We start from the raw sequence: 13,667 nt of genomic DNA, 5'->3' as shown, positions 1-13,667 counted from the left end.
ACTATGTATGCAATCTGCATTTCTAATTCAAGTTTTCAATTTGCTTGTATACAGGAGACTTTTTATGGCCTATGGTAGAGTGATGGAGGGAAACCAGTAAAAGCTAAATGGCTCTTCCCTTCATAGCTGCGATGTACCGTGTTTCCCCCAAAATAAGCCCTAGCATGATTTTTGGGATAGGTCTTAATATAAGCCCTAGTAAGATCGCCCCCGAAGCCCCTCCCGAATGTCCCCATGCTCCTCCCGCAGTATCTTTCTATCGCTCCCTCCCATCTGAACCCCGCCGATTCTTTCACTGCGAGACCAATATGCCTCCCTCCAAACAGCAGCATTTTAAACAGGTTGCTTTGCGGTCTTCTCCCACCGGGTCTACCCTCTGCAGCATCACTGATGATGTTATCAGCGATGCAGCACAGGGAAGGCCCTGGCGGGAGACGGCTGTAAAGCAGCCTGTTTAGTGCTGCCGACGCTGCTGTTTGGAGGGAAGTATGTCGTTCTTGCGGCGATGCGCCAGAAGGTAGGACCCGGTGGGAGAAGAATGCGAAGCAGCCTGTTTAAAGTGCTGCTGACACTGCTGTTTGGAAGGAGGTATGTTGATTTCATAATGGGAGGGTCAGTGTGGTTCTGCTGCATGGGGGGGATGGGAGGGAGGGATAGAAAGACGCTGCTCAAGGGTTCTGCTACACAGGGGGATGGGAGGGAAGGATAGAAAGATGCTGCTCAAGGGTTCTGCTACACGGGGGGATGGGAGGGAGGGATAGAAAGATGCTGCTTAAGGGTTCTGCTTCACTGGGGGGAAGGGAGGGATAGAAAGATGCCGTGCAAGGGTTCTGCTGCATGATGGGAGGGAGGGATAGAAAGATGCTGCTCAAGGTTTCTGCTTCATGGGGGGGATAGGAGGGGGGAAGGGATAAAAGATGCTGCAGAGGAAAGGCACAAGGGGATGGGTGAGAGGGGAGGAAAGATGCTGCACATGTGGGGGGAGAAGAAACAGGATTGGGGAGGGATGGAGGCAGGCAGGCTGGCTTTAGCGCGGCAGATAGGGAGGGAGGTAGGCTGGCTAGCTTTGGGGGAGGGGGTGGGACATAGGCTGGAAGGCAATGAGGGGGGACATAGGAAGGAGCACTGGGGGTACTAAGGATATGGGAAGGGACACTAAGGACATAGGAAGGAGGCACTGGGGCACTAAGGCCATGGGAAGGAGGCACTGTGGGCACTAAGGTCATAGGAAGGGGCACAAAGGACATAGGAAGGAGGCACTGGGGGCACTAAGGATATAGGAAGGAGGCACTGGGGGCACTAAGGACATGGGAAGGAGGCACTGGGGGCACTAAGGACATAGGAAGGAAGGAGGAAGGGAATAGAAAGGGACAATTGTTGGGCCTGAGTGTAGAAAGCGACCGAGAGAGAGAGAAAGACAGTCAGACAGCAGAAAAGGAGAGAGAGAGAAAGAAAGAAAGACACATCTACTCTTAACACCCATTAATGTAACGGGCTTAAACATTTGTAAATAAATAAATTATATGCAGGTTCTTTCTCTGTCTGTAATTGGCTTAATCTGGTCCTTATCATGCATTTACATGTGGTACAGGCTACCACACAAATGTGTTGAGGTATTTTTGTGGTAGTTTCTTTGTTTCCATGTGTTAAATTGTGCACTGCTGAATTTTTAAAGAATTTTTCTGTCAGGGGTCATGGCATGGGTGAAGAGTGGGCATGGAAGCAATAGCTGACTAGTGCATTATACTTATCATGTGTTAATTGGCTAAAGCAGAGTTAACATGGGAACACTTAGCTGGGTTAACTCTCTGCAAATACTACACAGTAATGGCAGCGCCCTAGTGCATGACCTAGGGGGGAGGGGGGGAAAGGAAAGACCTCTAAAAGTGCCACATAAAATTTGATTGGTTAGGGTGCCTTCAGGACCAAGTTTGGGAACCACTGGCCTAAACAATAGTTTCTTAAACACAAACAACAATAAATGCAAAAGGATCAAATAATCATAATAACAAAGCCTCGCTGAAATAACTCATGCAACTTCAAAGGGATGCATTGTCTTTCATCTCAGCACACCTTGACCCTGCCATGAATGCTGCATTCATTTCTCTGAACCTCTCCTCCACCCCTTCACTATCAGAGGCTTTCTGGTACAGTGAAACACATTCTGTAAACATGGTGATTGCAGGGGTTGGGTAGAAGCTTCAGAAGACTGAGCTTTGTATTGTCTGCGGGGACCGGAATTACCATGATTCATTTGTCTAACGCTTTTATTGCTCATTGAAAATTACGACAAATAAATTGAAACTGGAGGCAATTTTATTTCAATGTAGACAGAAAGGTATAAGACTATTTGTTTATTCAATTTTCTATATCATTCTCCCAGGGGAGCTCAGAATAGTTTACATGAATTTGTTCAGGTATTCAAGAATTTTTCCTGTCTGTTTTGGTGGACTCACAAGCTGTCTAATGTACCTAGGTCAATTAAGTGACTTCCCCAGGGGCACAAAGAGCAGCATGGGTTTGAACCCCCAATGTCAGGGTGCTGAGGCTGTAGCTTTAACCACTGCACCACACTAGACTGGGTTTAATGAAAGCATTAAGGAAATGTAAAAGCTTCCAAGTACCTTTGCTTGGCAGGTTTGACAAAGCACATGTTTTGCTACGGATTTAATTTTCTTGAAAATTAACAGAAATAAAAGTCAATAAACAAAAATGGACCGTCTCTTTACTGGATGACATATGTTTCAAGGGAGAAGATGTGGTCTGCTGGTTAGAGCAATGGGTTACAAATTAAACAAGCTAGGGTCTGAGTTCTCTTTCTGCAATTGACGTGTTTTGAGCTCCATTTTACACAGAATGTAGAGATTAGATCTGAGATGTCTAGGATCATGGGCAGCGGAACACTTTTTGTTGGGGGGGAAGGCCAAAAGCTCCGCTCTAGCCCCAGCAGAGTCCTGCACCATGACCTCTCTCTCCAACTCCTGACTCCCCCACATACCTTTCCCCGGTCTCTGTAATTTTAAATCTTCGGGCAGCTGTCGCACAGCTTCAGCGAGTGGGCCTGCCCCATAAGTCTTCATTCTGCAGTGACACTGCACGGTGGCTGCTTGAAGATTTAAAATTACAGCGGCCGGGAGGTGTGTAGGGGAGTAGAGCCATAACTGGCTGTTCCGACTGCCAATTTTTGGGGAGGCCATGATGTCTGTGGCCTCCCTTGTTCCGACGCCTATGTCCAGGTTAATATATACTCAGTTTTGGTGGTATTAAAGAAAAAGATCAGAAATTTGTCACTGTCCCTGCAGATAACCGCAGGAAACCATCCCGTGTCTATCTCAATCTCAGTCCTTCTACACCAGCATTCTTTAATACAAGGCTTGAGGGTCAGTGGCTGTGCCTATTCGTACTCTGATTTTTATGTGAGCAAAGTATAGGATAATGAAGTCATTGTGACAACACTGATGTGATTGGCTCTTAGACATTGGTGGAATGAGGCCCTTTCCATTGCAAATGCAAGCAGTGTTTCACTTCCGGCTCACCACACAATTGTTTCCCACGTACTCACCTTTATAGGACCCCCAGGCCCTGAAGAAGACTTTTTGTCGAAACGCGGACCGTGTTGGGTCCTGTATCCCTAGCGGATAGGTCCTTTAAGTCTCTTATGTGGATGATTTACTTTTATGTGGATGGAATTATTTTATGTGGATGATTTCAGTGTACCTTTGCAACTTTGACACTTTCAAATAAAGTCCATTTAGGAACATTGTCACTCCACAGTTTTTTTTGCAATGAGACATTATGACATCATCATATCTGCTCTGGATACCAGAGACTGTCATTCTTTAGTGCAGGGGTCCCCAAAGTCCATCTTTGAGGGCCGAATCCAGTCAGGTTTTCAGGATTTCCCCAATGAATATGCACGACCATTGAAAGCAGTACATACACATAGATCTCATGCATATTCATTGGGGAAATCCTGAAAACCCAACTGGATTCGGCCCTCAAGGAGGGACTTTGGGGCTCCTGCTTTAATGTCTATCTCAACCTCAGTCCTTCTACACCAGCATTCTTCAATGCAAGGCTTGAGGGTCAATGACTGTGCCCTCTCTCCTTAAAGAATGACATGGGGATGATTTCCCGTGGTTAACCGCGGGGATGTGCCGAACTCTATATCGCATAACAGAGAGCAAGAGTTCATGCATTAGCTGACACTTGCAGCGCAGCCATTTTGAAAAGACACACACTGAAATAAAGTGAGTGGCATGGGCCCAGCAACTTTTAGTGGAGATGTCAGCACATGCCTGTGGTCGTGGCAGTTTCACAACTTCCTCATGTAAGTGATATCAGGTCATGTGTAGCTGTCCTGTTTTATTTACAAATATACAGTTGTAAATACTGCCAATTAAGTAAGAAGGACACAGTTTAAAAGAAGTTTCATTTTGGAGATAGACATGAACTAGCATAGCTAATTTAAAAAAAAAATGGTTTGAACAAGTTCCTGGAGGAAAAATCCAGTCTGCTACTGAGATTGCTTGCCCTGGGATCAGTACCATGGAATGTTGCTACTATTTGGGTTTCTTCCAGGTACTGATCCAGAATGGCTATTCTTATGATATTAAGCAGAATGATCCAGTGTGGAAATTTTTCCCCAGCAATTTCCTGGGTAAAATGGGAATACAAAGGTAGACTGTAAACCCACCCAAGCCATGCCCAAACCATGTTCCCAGTAGTGTAGTAAGGGTGAGGGGCACCCTAGGCGGTGGCACCCCTTCCCCAGATGCGTGCGTGCGCCCTCTTGCCTTCCCCTGAACATTTTTGGTACTCTCTCTGACATCACTTCATAGGCGTGGGTCCCGGAAGTGACATCGGAGAGAGTGCCAAAAAGGTACAGGGGAAGGAAAGAGGTGTGCACAGCAAGGAGAGGAGCAGAGAGCGAGCGAGCGAGCAGGGGGGAGTGAGCAAGCAGGTGGGCGAGCAGGGGGGGGGAATGGAGGGGAGGAGGGGTGCTGCCACGCCCTTAGGAAGACTGCGCTTGGGGTGGACCACACCCCCCTTACTATGTTCCTTATGTATTTTAATGAATGGCTCTGTTAGAAAGAGAACCCATTTTCTGGGGAAAAGCTGTCTATTCTTGAATTTGGAAGAAACTGGACAAGTCATTATTGTTTTGAAAATGTGCAGCCCAATGCCCTTCCCAGATCTGCATAATCTTTTTATTCCTGTATTCTTTCCTGATACTCACCTGAATAACTTGAGATTGTCTGCAAGTTTTGGTATATCTGTGATATCCTCCTAGGATAAAGCAAAAATGGTTGAGAAATTAAAAACAGTTATGGGCTTTGTAACTGCAGTATTAAAATGTAGTTTTGGAAATTTAGTGTTCACATATATTTTAACTACTTAGGTCCAGATGTATTATCTGATTGACCCAAGATATCAAATAAAAAAAAGGTCTAACATAAGAAAAGACGGTAAACAGTACTGCACAGTAATGCCATACTTGAATGAGTTCACTGTTGAACTCAAATGAAGTTAGTTCAATAAAGGTAATAAGCTGTAAAAAAATACATTCCCAAAACATGTTGAGAGGCATTTTCGATATTTATTTAAAATATTTATAGCCCGCTTATCCAACAATTCTAGGCGGGTAACAGAATAACGTGCATAATAACATTAAATAAAACATATGTACAAATTTAAAATCAACAAGATAAAATCTTAAAAACATGTCCACCAAGCGCAGTGGAAAAATTAAAAGCATACACCCCCTCCACACTCTCACCTGTCACTGAACAAAGCAGCGCCCAAACAAGGCCGTTTTCAACCCTTTTCTGAACTACAGAAATGTAGGAACCTATCTTAATTCCAATGGTAAAGCGTTCCAACACACCAGACCCTATACCGATAGCATAGTCTCGCGACTCACTGAGAGCTTAACAGCAATCAATGAAGGCACTTCCAAACACATCTTATCTGAAGAGAGTAATGTACATATAGGATGGTACAGCTGCAAAATAGAACATAAAGCCACCGGACAATTGACCTATAGCAATGTGAAAATTATGCACAAAACCTTAAATTCAATTCATTCACCGATCAGCAACCAGTGAAGATCTGAGTTCTGTCGTTTTATGGAAGACACACAAAAAATGCAGTACCAAACATACCCATTTTCAAAATTGCTAAACAACTATCTTGGGGTTTTTTGTTTTTTTTTTAAACTGGCCATTTTTTCAGATGTGCACCATTTTCTTTCTTTTTGTTTTCATATGTTATTTGAATGTTCTTTTTTATTTTTTTTTTTAATCTTTATTAGACTTTCAAACTACAATTGTGCAACAAGTAATTCATATACATAAAATATCACAAGAAAAGCACAATAAACTTTTAGACATTAAAATACAATTAAATTTGTCCCCACCCTCCCACCCAATACTCAAATAAAATGAAACCCACAAGAAACTATCCATATATACCCTGAATCCAGTTCCAATGCAACTCTTTGTGCATCATTAAAAAAACAACAACACATGTTCAAAAGAAAAATGCACAAAACAAGCCTTTGGGATGTAGGAGGGACCAGCAATTCTAGTAGACTGGCCACACAGACATCCCAGCAGAGCAGTAGGGCACCTTAGGGTGCAATGTACTAAACTTCATATAAAAAGGACCAGGTACACATCTCACCATAACTCCATGATTGTGTACTGTAAGCTCTCCAAAACCCACCTAAAACTTACTGGACCCACCTATATACCACCCTAATAACCCTTATGCTTGTGTAACCTATATGTAGGTACAATGAGATTTTGATGGGTTTTGGAAGTCTCACATAATCCACCATAAGTGTAGTAGTTAGAGTGGGATATGGGCCTGAGTCCCCACCTCTATGGTTGACTACACTGTCCACTAGATTACTCTAGGAACCTGTATGCTGGTCTACCAGGACTGGCCATAACATCTGAAGCGATCATAAAGGCAGCTATGAACTGTTTCATTCATATCTTTAGGGGTAGGAGGGGGATTACTGACCAATGGGAAAGTGGTTGGGAGGGGGGTCATGTATTCATTCCTCCAGTGGGCCCCTCCCCCACCCTCTTCCCTGTTCCCCCTTCCTGCTGTGCGTGCCCCCCTTCCCTTTCCCCGCACCTTTTTAATTTCTCCGGCGTGAGCAGCATGCTCACGTCAATGTCCGCTCGCTCTTTGACGTCACTTCCTACATGCGGGTCCCAGAAGTGATGTCAGAGAGAGCACTGATGCTGACGAGAGCAGCAACCTCATGCTGGGGAAGTAAAAAAGGTAAGGGGGAAGGCAAGGGGTGTTTACACATGATAAGGAGAGGAGCTGGGGGGGCAGAGAGGAGATGGGGTGCCATGCCCTTAGGAAGACCGCCCCCACTTTACTACGCCACTAAGCACGGATAAGTCTCGCTAAATATGGATGGTTAGCTCTGGACAAATGAGTTAAAACGGCCATGAGCCCCTCCTGGCTGCTTAAATCACTTTGAATATCTCCCCCTATATTGTAAAATCTTCCCAAGCAACAGTGATATTCTTTCTTCAAAACCTTTAATCCACTAGTGGGGATACTCTGTGAGAAGGGACACTCTTTTATCAAACTCCATTCCTCTTCTGAGATCATCACATTCAGTTCTTAGTTTTGTTTATTTCTGATGCATTGTTACGGTTGCTTTCCTTATTGAGGAGAGTGTGGCATATGCTTAGAGCTACAGCCTCAGCACCCTGAGGTTGTGGGTTCAAACTCTGTGCTGCTCCTTGTGACTTTGGGCAAGTCACTTAATCTTCCAGTGCCCCAGATACATTAGACCAGGGATCTCAAAGTCCCTCCTTGAGGGCCGCAATCCAGTCGGGGTTTCAGGATTTCCCCAATGAATATGCATTGAAAGTAGTGCATGCACATAGATCTCATGCATATTCATTGGGGAAATCCTGAAAACTTGACTGGATTGCAGCCCTCAAGGAGGGACTTTGAGACCCCTGCATTAGACAGATTGTGAGCCCACCAGGACACACTGCAGACCTCACAGCATACCCTGAAGAAAGCCACAGCATGATGGCTGAAACATTGGTTCTTTATACAGAGATGCAGCAAGACCCGGAAACCTGCTATTTCAGGATTTCCTCAATGAATACGCATGAGATCTATTTGCATTCAATGGAGACAGTACATGCAAATAGATCTCATGTAAATTCATTGCTTGGTAAACCAATCAATATACACTTAAGACATTATATATAAAAAGCTTCCACAAAACCAAAGTTGTAACTCTTACCATAAAACAGAAGAAGCTGACTTTTTTACAATTTATAAATTTGTCAAATCTATTTATTTTGATCGGGAGGTGAGATTTCTTAGCCTGTGTTGCAGTTGCTTTATGATAAAAATACAGGATGACAGATACATGGTGTATGAAAACCTCAAGCGGCTTCAGCTCCTGAGGACACCTATATGGTGAAACGCAAGATTATGTTGGGCCGGCTGAATATTATTTAGAAACATAGAAATAGATGGCAGATAAGGGCCGCGGCCCATCTAGTCTGCCCACCCCAATGACCCTCCCCTACCTATCACTGTGAATAGATCGCACGTGTCTATCCCATTTGGCCTTAAAATCAGGCACGCTGCTGGCCTCAATGACCTGAAGTGGAAGACTATTCCAGCGATCAACCACCCTTTCAGTAAAAAAGAATTTCCTGGTGTCACCGTGCAGTTTCCTGCCCCTGATTTTCCACGGATGCCCCCTTGTTGCCGTGGGACCCTTGAAAAAGAAGATATCTTCTTCCACCTCGATGCGGCCCGTGAGATACTTGAACGTCTCGATCATGTCTCCCCTCTCTCTGCATTCCTCGAGTGAGTAGAGCTTTAATTTATCTAGCCGTTATTTTGTCATCAAAGATGAATTCACAGTGACATGATTTTATGATCATCACAGGAGAAGTCCATGTAGCTCGAAATTAATAGAGAAACTTTAAAAACTGGACTTGGAATGATTGGACATTGAGGGACTGAGGGCTTTCTAAGCAGTAATTTGATGTTGTATAATGAAATGTTGTATGTTTTATGCTTTGTAAGAGTGGGGAATAAACATATTTATAAAATATAAAAATATATCTATGGTAACAGTGGGAAAGGTTTAATAAATAGATTTGATAAATTTATAAATTGTAAAAAGTCAGCTTCTTCTTTTTTTTGGTAAATATATATTCATTGGAGAAATCCTGAAACCCTGACTGGATTGTGGCCCTCGAAGACTGACATTAAGCACCCCTTGAGCTAACAGCTCTGCCTCTGCTCGTCCTGTCTCATTGGCACCAGTATCACCAGCATCCATCTCTCCCAATATCTTAAAAATATCTTAAGAGTTGACCCAGTGCAGTATACTCTCACAATAGAATTCTTTGACCATTTTTAAGACACCTAAAATCATAGCTGCAGCAAAACCTTTCGAATTATAGCTGCGGAAACCCTGAGAGAACATGTAACCCAGCTCCACGGGGAGAACATATTTAAACCACCAGAGACTTTTCCATTCTATGGAAAAAGATACCAACTGACTTTCACAACAAAATTGACATTTCTGACCAACTAACTTTCCTGTCAAAATTCAAATTGATGGACTGCCCTGTTCCCAATCAGGTCAGTGAACTCACTGTTTACAAAGACAAACTGCAGACCTCAGAGCATACCCTGAAGAAACAACAGCATGGTGGCTGAAACGTCGGTTTCTACCTGACAAGACGCAGCAAGACCTGGAAACCTGCAACAAGCTGCAGAAACCCTGAGAGAACAGGATGGTGTTATTGATATCATTGTAGGTGAACATCTCGTATCACTTACCATGACATCACTGCATAATATGGTTCAATATTAGAATTGGGAAATGGTTAATTCAAACGTGAGGGCTCTAGATTTCAGAAAAACAATCTTTGCTATGATAGGGGATTACCTTAAAAAGTCACCACTCGAAGTGAAAATCCAGAAAACTGAAAAGACAGATTATAAGGGCAACTCGTCTCTGGTGCTAGTTTAATTCCTAAGTTGTAATTGTGGTCTCCATCCCATTTGAATTGCTGCTTTTTTTTTTTTTTTTTTCTGCTTTCTATTCCTTTTCATGTCACTTTCTTTATCTGTCTCTTGTTTCCTTCATCTTGCTGGGCACTGATTGATCTCCATCAACCTGCCAGTGCAAACAAGTTTGGTTTCATGGCAGTAGTAGCCTGCTGGTTCTAATTGACTGAATGGAGGTTCAAGTGTTTCTTTGAAAGCAGACTCCAAATGCAAGCTTTTTGCTTAGTGATAACAAGTTAATGGTTAACCCGCATGCTGAGGCAAACACAAACATAACTCTTTGCATACAGATATGATAATTTCTGGTATATTTTCACATGTTTGCTGAAAGACTGAAATTATTTCCTCTAAATGACTTACTTGGAAAGCTGTAAGAAAAGAATTGCAGGGGAAGCAGAGCTATGGTGAACAGATTTTCTTGGTGTTTTTTTTTTTTTTAAAACCTTCTCCCTAGGGCAGGGGTAGGCAATTCCAGTCCTCGAGAGCCGGAGCCAGGTCGGGTTTTCAGGATATCCAGAATAAATATGCATGAGATAGATTTGCATCTCAAGGAGGCAGTGCATGCAAATCCATCTCATACATATTCATTGTGGATATACTGAAAACCTGACCTGGCTCCGGCTCTCGAGGACCGGAATTGCCTACCCCTGTACTAGGGAAACATCAAACTTATACAATCTTCTACTTTTTCCACTTTATGTGCCCACTTTCACTCACTTTTTGCCACTCTACTCTCTTCTCTCTCTTGTCATTATAGGAGTTAGCGCGGTCTCTCTCAAATTGTGTGCCACAGCACAGTGATGTGCCCCAAACAGATTTTGGGTGTGCCACAAGAGATTACAGAATTGTACTTTATTTTTTAAAATTTCCTTCACTAGAATAGATGACATGTACGTCGCGTACACAAGAGTCTGTCAATGCTATGAGTGTCTGCGTGTGTAAGGATACAACCGCCCAGATAAGAATCATTCTTTGACGTGACTGGTCCTTGAAAACTAATGGCAAGTAATTTTAGCATTATTTTTATTTTTTATGCAGTAGTTATCCTAACTTGAGCAACAAAGCAATCAAGGCTTTGTTACTATTTGGATCTTCTTATCTTTGCGAACTTGGATTTTCAGTTCTGACAGAAATTAAATCGAAATAAAGAGAATGACTGCAGATGGTGGATGATGAAATGTGTGTTTGCTTGTTGACTATCGAGCCATGCTTTGAGTTACTTTGCACTCAAAAACAAGCACATTCTATTCAATCTACTTTAGTTTCACTGTTGTTACAATTACCCATATATAACTTAAAGAACTTTAAATAAATAACTCAATTTTTTTTGGTTTTGCAATTTTATAATATCAATTATAATTACTGCTAAAAACATTTGCTCCTTTTAGTGTGCTAGAATTAAATAAGTTCGAGACACTGAGTTAGAGAAAATGTTTCTCCACCTATGGATGCTGATTGGCTCAATCAGCTAACTAGGACCAATCAGCGGCAGGAAGTGGGGAATTAAAAAAGTTACAAGAAGCAGAACTTTTTCCTCATTTGCCTCTGTCTCTATTCTCAGCCTAGATCGACAGGGGTGCATGATCCAGCCTGGGTTTTAGGAAGGCTTAAGCTGCATGTGGCCAAGTGACATTTTAATTGGAAGAAATTAGGCATTTATTAGTCACACTGTACATAAGAACATAAGAATTGCTGCTGCTGGGTCAGACCAGTGGTCCATCGTGCCCAACAGTCCGCTTACGCAGCAGCCCCCAGGTCAAAGACCAGTGCTCTGAATGAGTCCAGCCTCACCTGCGTACGTTCCAGTTTACCAGGAACTTGTCCAACTTTGTCTTGAATCCCTGGAGGGTGTTTTCCCCTATAACAGACTCCGGAAGAGCGTTCCAGTTTTCCACCACTCTCTGGGTGAAGAAGAACTTCCTTACATTTGTACAGAATCTATCCCCTTTCAACTTTAGAGAGTGCCCTTATAAAATTGCAAAGAAAATACTTTGCAAGTAATCAGATACAGGCAATAAAACATGGATAATATATCTACCGGTTAGGTAAATGGGTGTAGACTAATGCAGACACTTCAGAAATTGGTTTCACCAAGAATGAATTTGCTTTACTTTATTGTACCATTACTCATATCACTGTGCTCCACAGATATTTACTCATAGATTGAACAATTACCTTCAATCTTTGTAGCTATGGTTGAACTGTTTTCCTTACTTTGTGAGGCGATTTCTTTACTGAAGTAATAAAACAACTCAGCAGGAGTTACCAGAGCAGATCTGATGTCATGTTACAAACAGTGTGGTGCAGCGGTTAAAGCTACAGCCTCAGCACCCTTAGGTTGTGGTTTCAAACCCATGCTGCTCCTTTTGACCCTGGGCAAGTCACCTAATCTCCCCCATTGCTCCAGGTACATTAGAAAGATTGTGAGCCTGCCAGGACAGACAGGGGGAATAGCAACATGGAGGAAACAGCAGTTGGAACATGAAAGGGTGAACTCAAATAATAAAAGGAAATATGAATATATGACACACAGAAACTATAATACTATGGGGCTCATAATAAAAAAATTAAAAAGTTCAAAAAGTGGCCTAAGTCAGTACTTGGACGATCAAAAAGACAGATTGTCCAAGTACCGATAATCAAAGCTGGTATCTAAAACCAGCTTAGGTCTTTACCCTGCCTCTGTACGCCTTGAGTGAAAAGGGGCATTTTTGGAGGAGTGAATAGGGCGGGAGGTGGGCCGACCTAGACTTAGTCGTTTGGCAGCCATAACCTGCCACGATCCCTCCTAACCACCCCAGTAGGAGAGATGCCCAATCTCTCCTGCTGACACCCCCCCCGAACTGCCACAATAAACGGCAGGAGATGCCCAAGCCCTCCTGCTGAAAAAAACAGCCCCCCAAACCGCACCAATAACCAGCAGGAGGGAGCCCAAGCCCTCCTGCCGGCTAACCTCCCCCCATGATCAACACAACCCAAACCCCCTTCCCCCTAGACCCTCCTACCACACATCCCCAACCCCCACGGCCCCCCTACTAACCTTAAAAGATGGCGGGCCTGCCTCTTCCCATAGGAGGGGCCTTAGGCACCTGGGCCAACCGGAAATGGGCCAGTTGCCTAAGGCCTTCCTATGGGCAGGGCCTTAGGCACATGGGCCAACCTAAGATTGGGTTGGCCCATGTGTCTAAGGCCCCTCCTATGTGGACAAACTTAAATATCTCAATCTGTATACTTTGGAGGAAAGGTGGGTGAGGGGAGATATGATAGAGAAGTTTAAATACCTATGTCATGTAAATGCGCATGAGTCGAGTCTCTTTCATTTGAAAGGAAACTCTGCAATGAGAGGGCATTGGATGAAGTTAAGAGGTGATAGGCTCCGGAATAATCTAAGGAAATACTTTTTTGCAGAAAGGGTGGCAGATGCATGAACCGTCTCCCGGAAGAGGTGATGGAGACAGAGCTTGTGTCTGATTTCCAGAAAGCCTGGAATAGGCACAAGGGATCTCTTAGAGAGAGGAAGAAATAATGGTTACTGTGGATGGGCAGACTGGATGGGCCATTTGGCCTTTATCTGCCAACAT

The 13,667-nt window shown here is 43.4% G+C and overlaps 1 protein-coding gene across 1 annotated transcript in view; it reads right to left on the bottom strand.

Annotated features, from left to right (window-relative positions):
* Window positions 1-13,667, bottom strand: part of FERMT1 (fermitin family member 1) — a 130,810-nt gene that overhangs the window by 28,665 nt on the left and 88,478 nt on the right. Inside the window, exon 9 of the mRNA XM_033939982.1 lies at window positions 5,240-5,289. Within this exon, the coding sequence (XP_033795873.1) occupies window positions 5,240-5,289 (50 nt within the window). The remainder of the gene's footprint in view (window positions 1-5,239; window positions 5,290-13,667) is intronic.

This window comes from Geotrypetes seraphini, chromosome 3 (assembly GCF_902459505.1).
Source record: "Geotrypetes seraphini chromosome 3, aGeoSer1.1, whole genome shotgun sequence".
Classification (NCBI taxonomy): Eukaryota; Metazoa; Chordata; class Amphibia; order Gymnophiona; family Dermophiidae; genus Geotrypetes; species Geotrypetes seraphini.
Note: the sequence above shows the minus strand (reverse complement) of the source record. Positions and strands in the feature narration are given on the sequence as shown.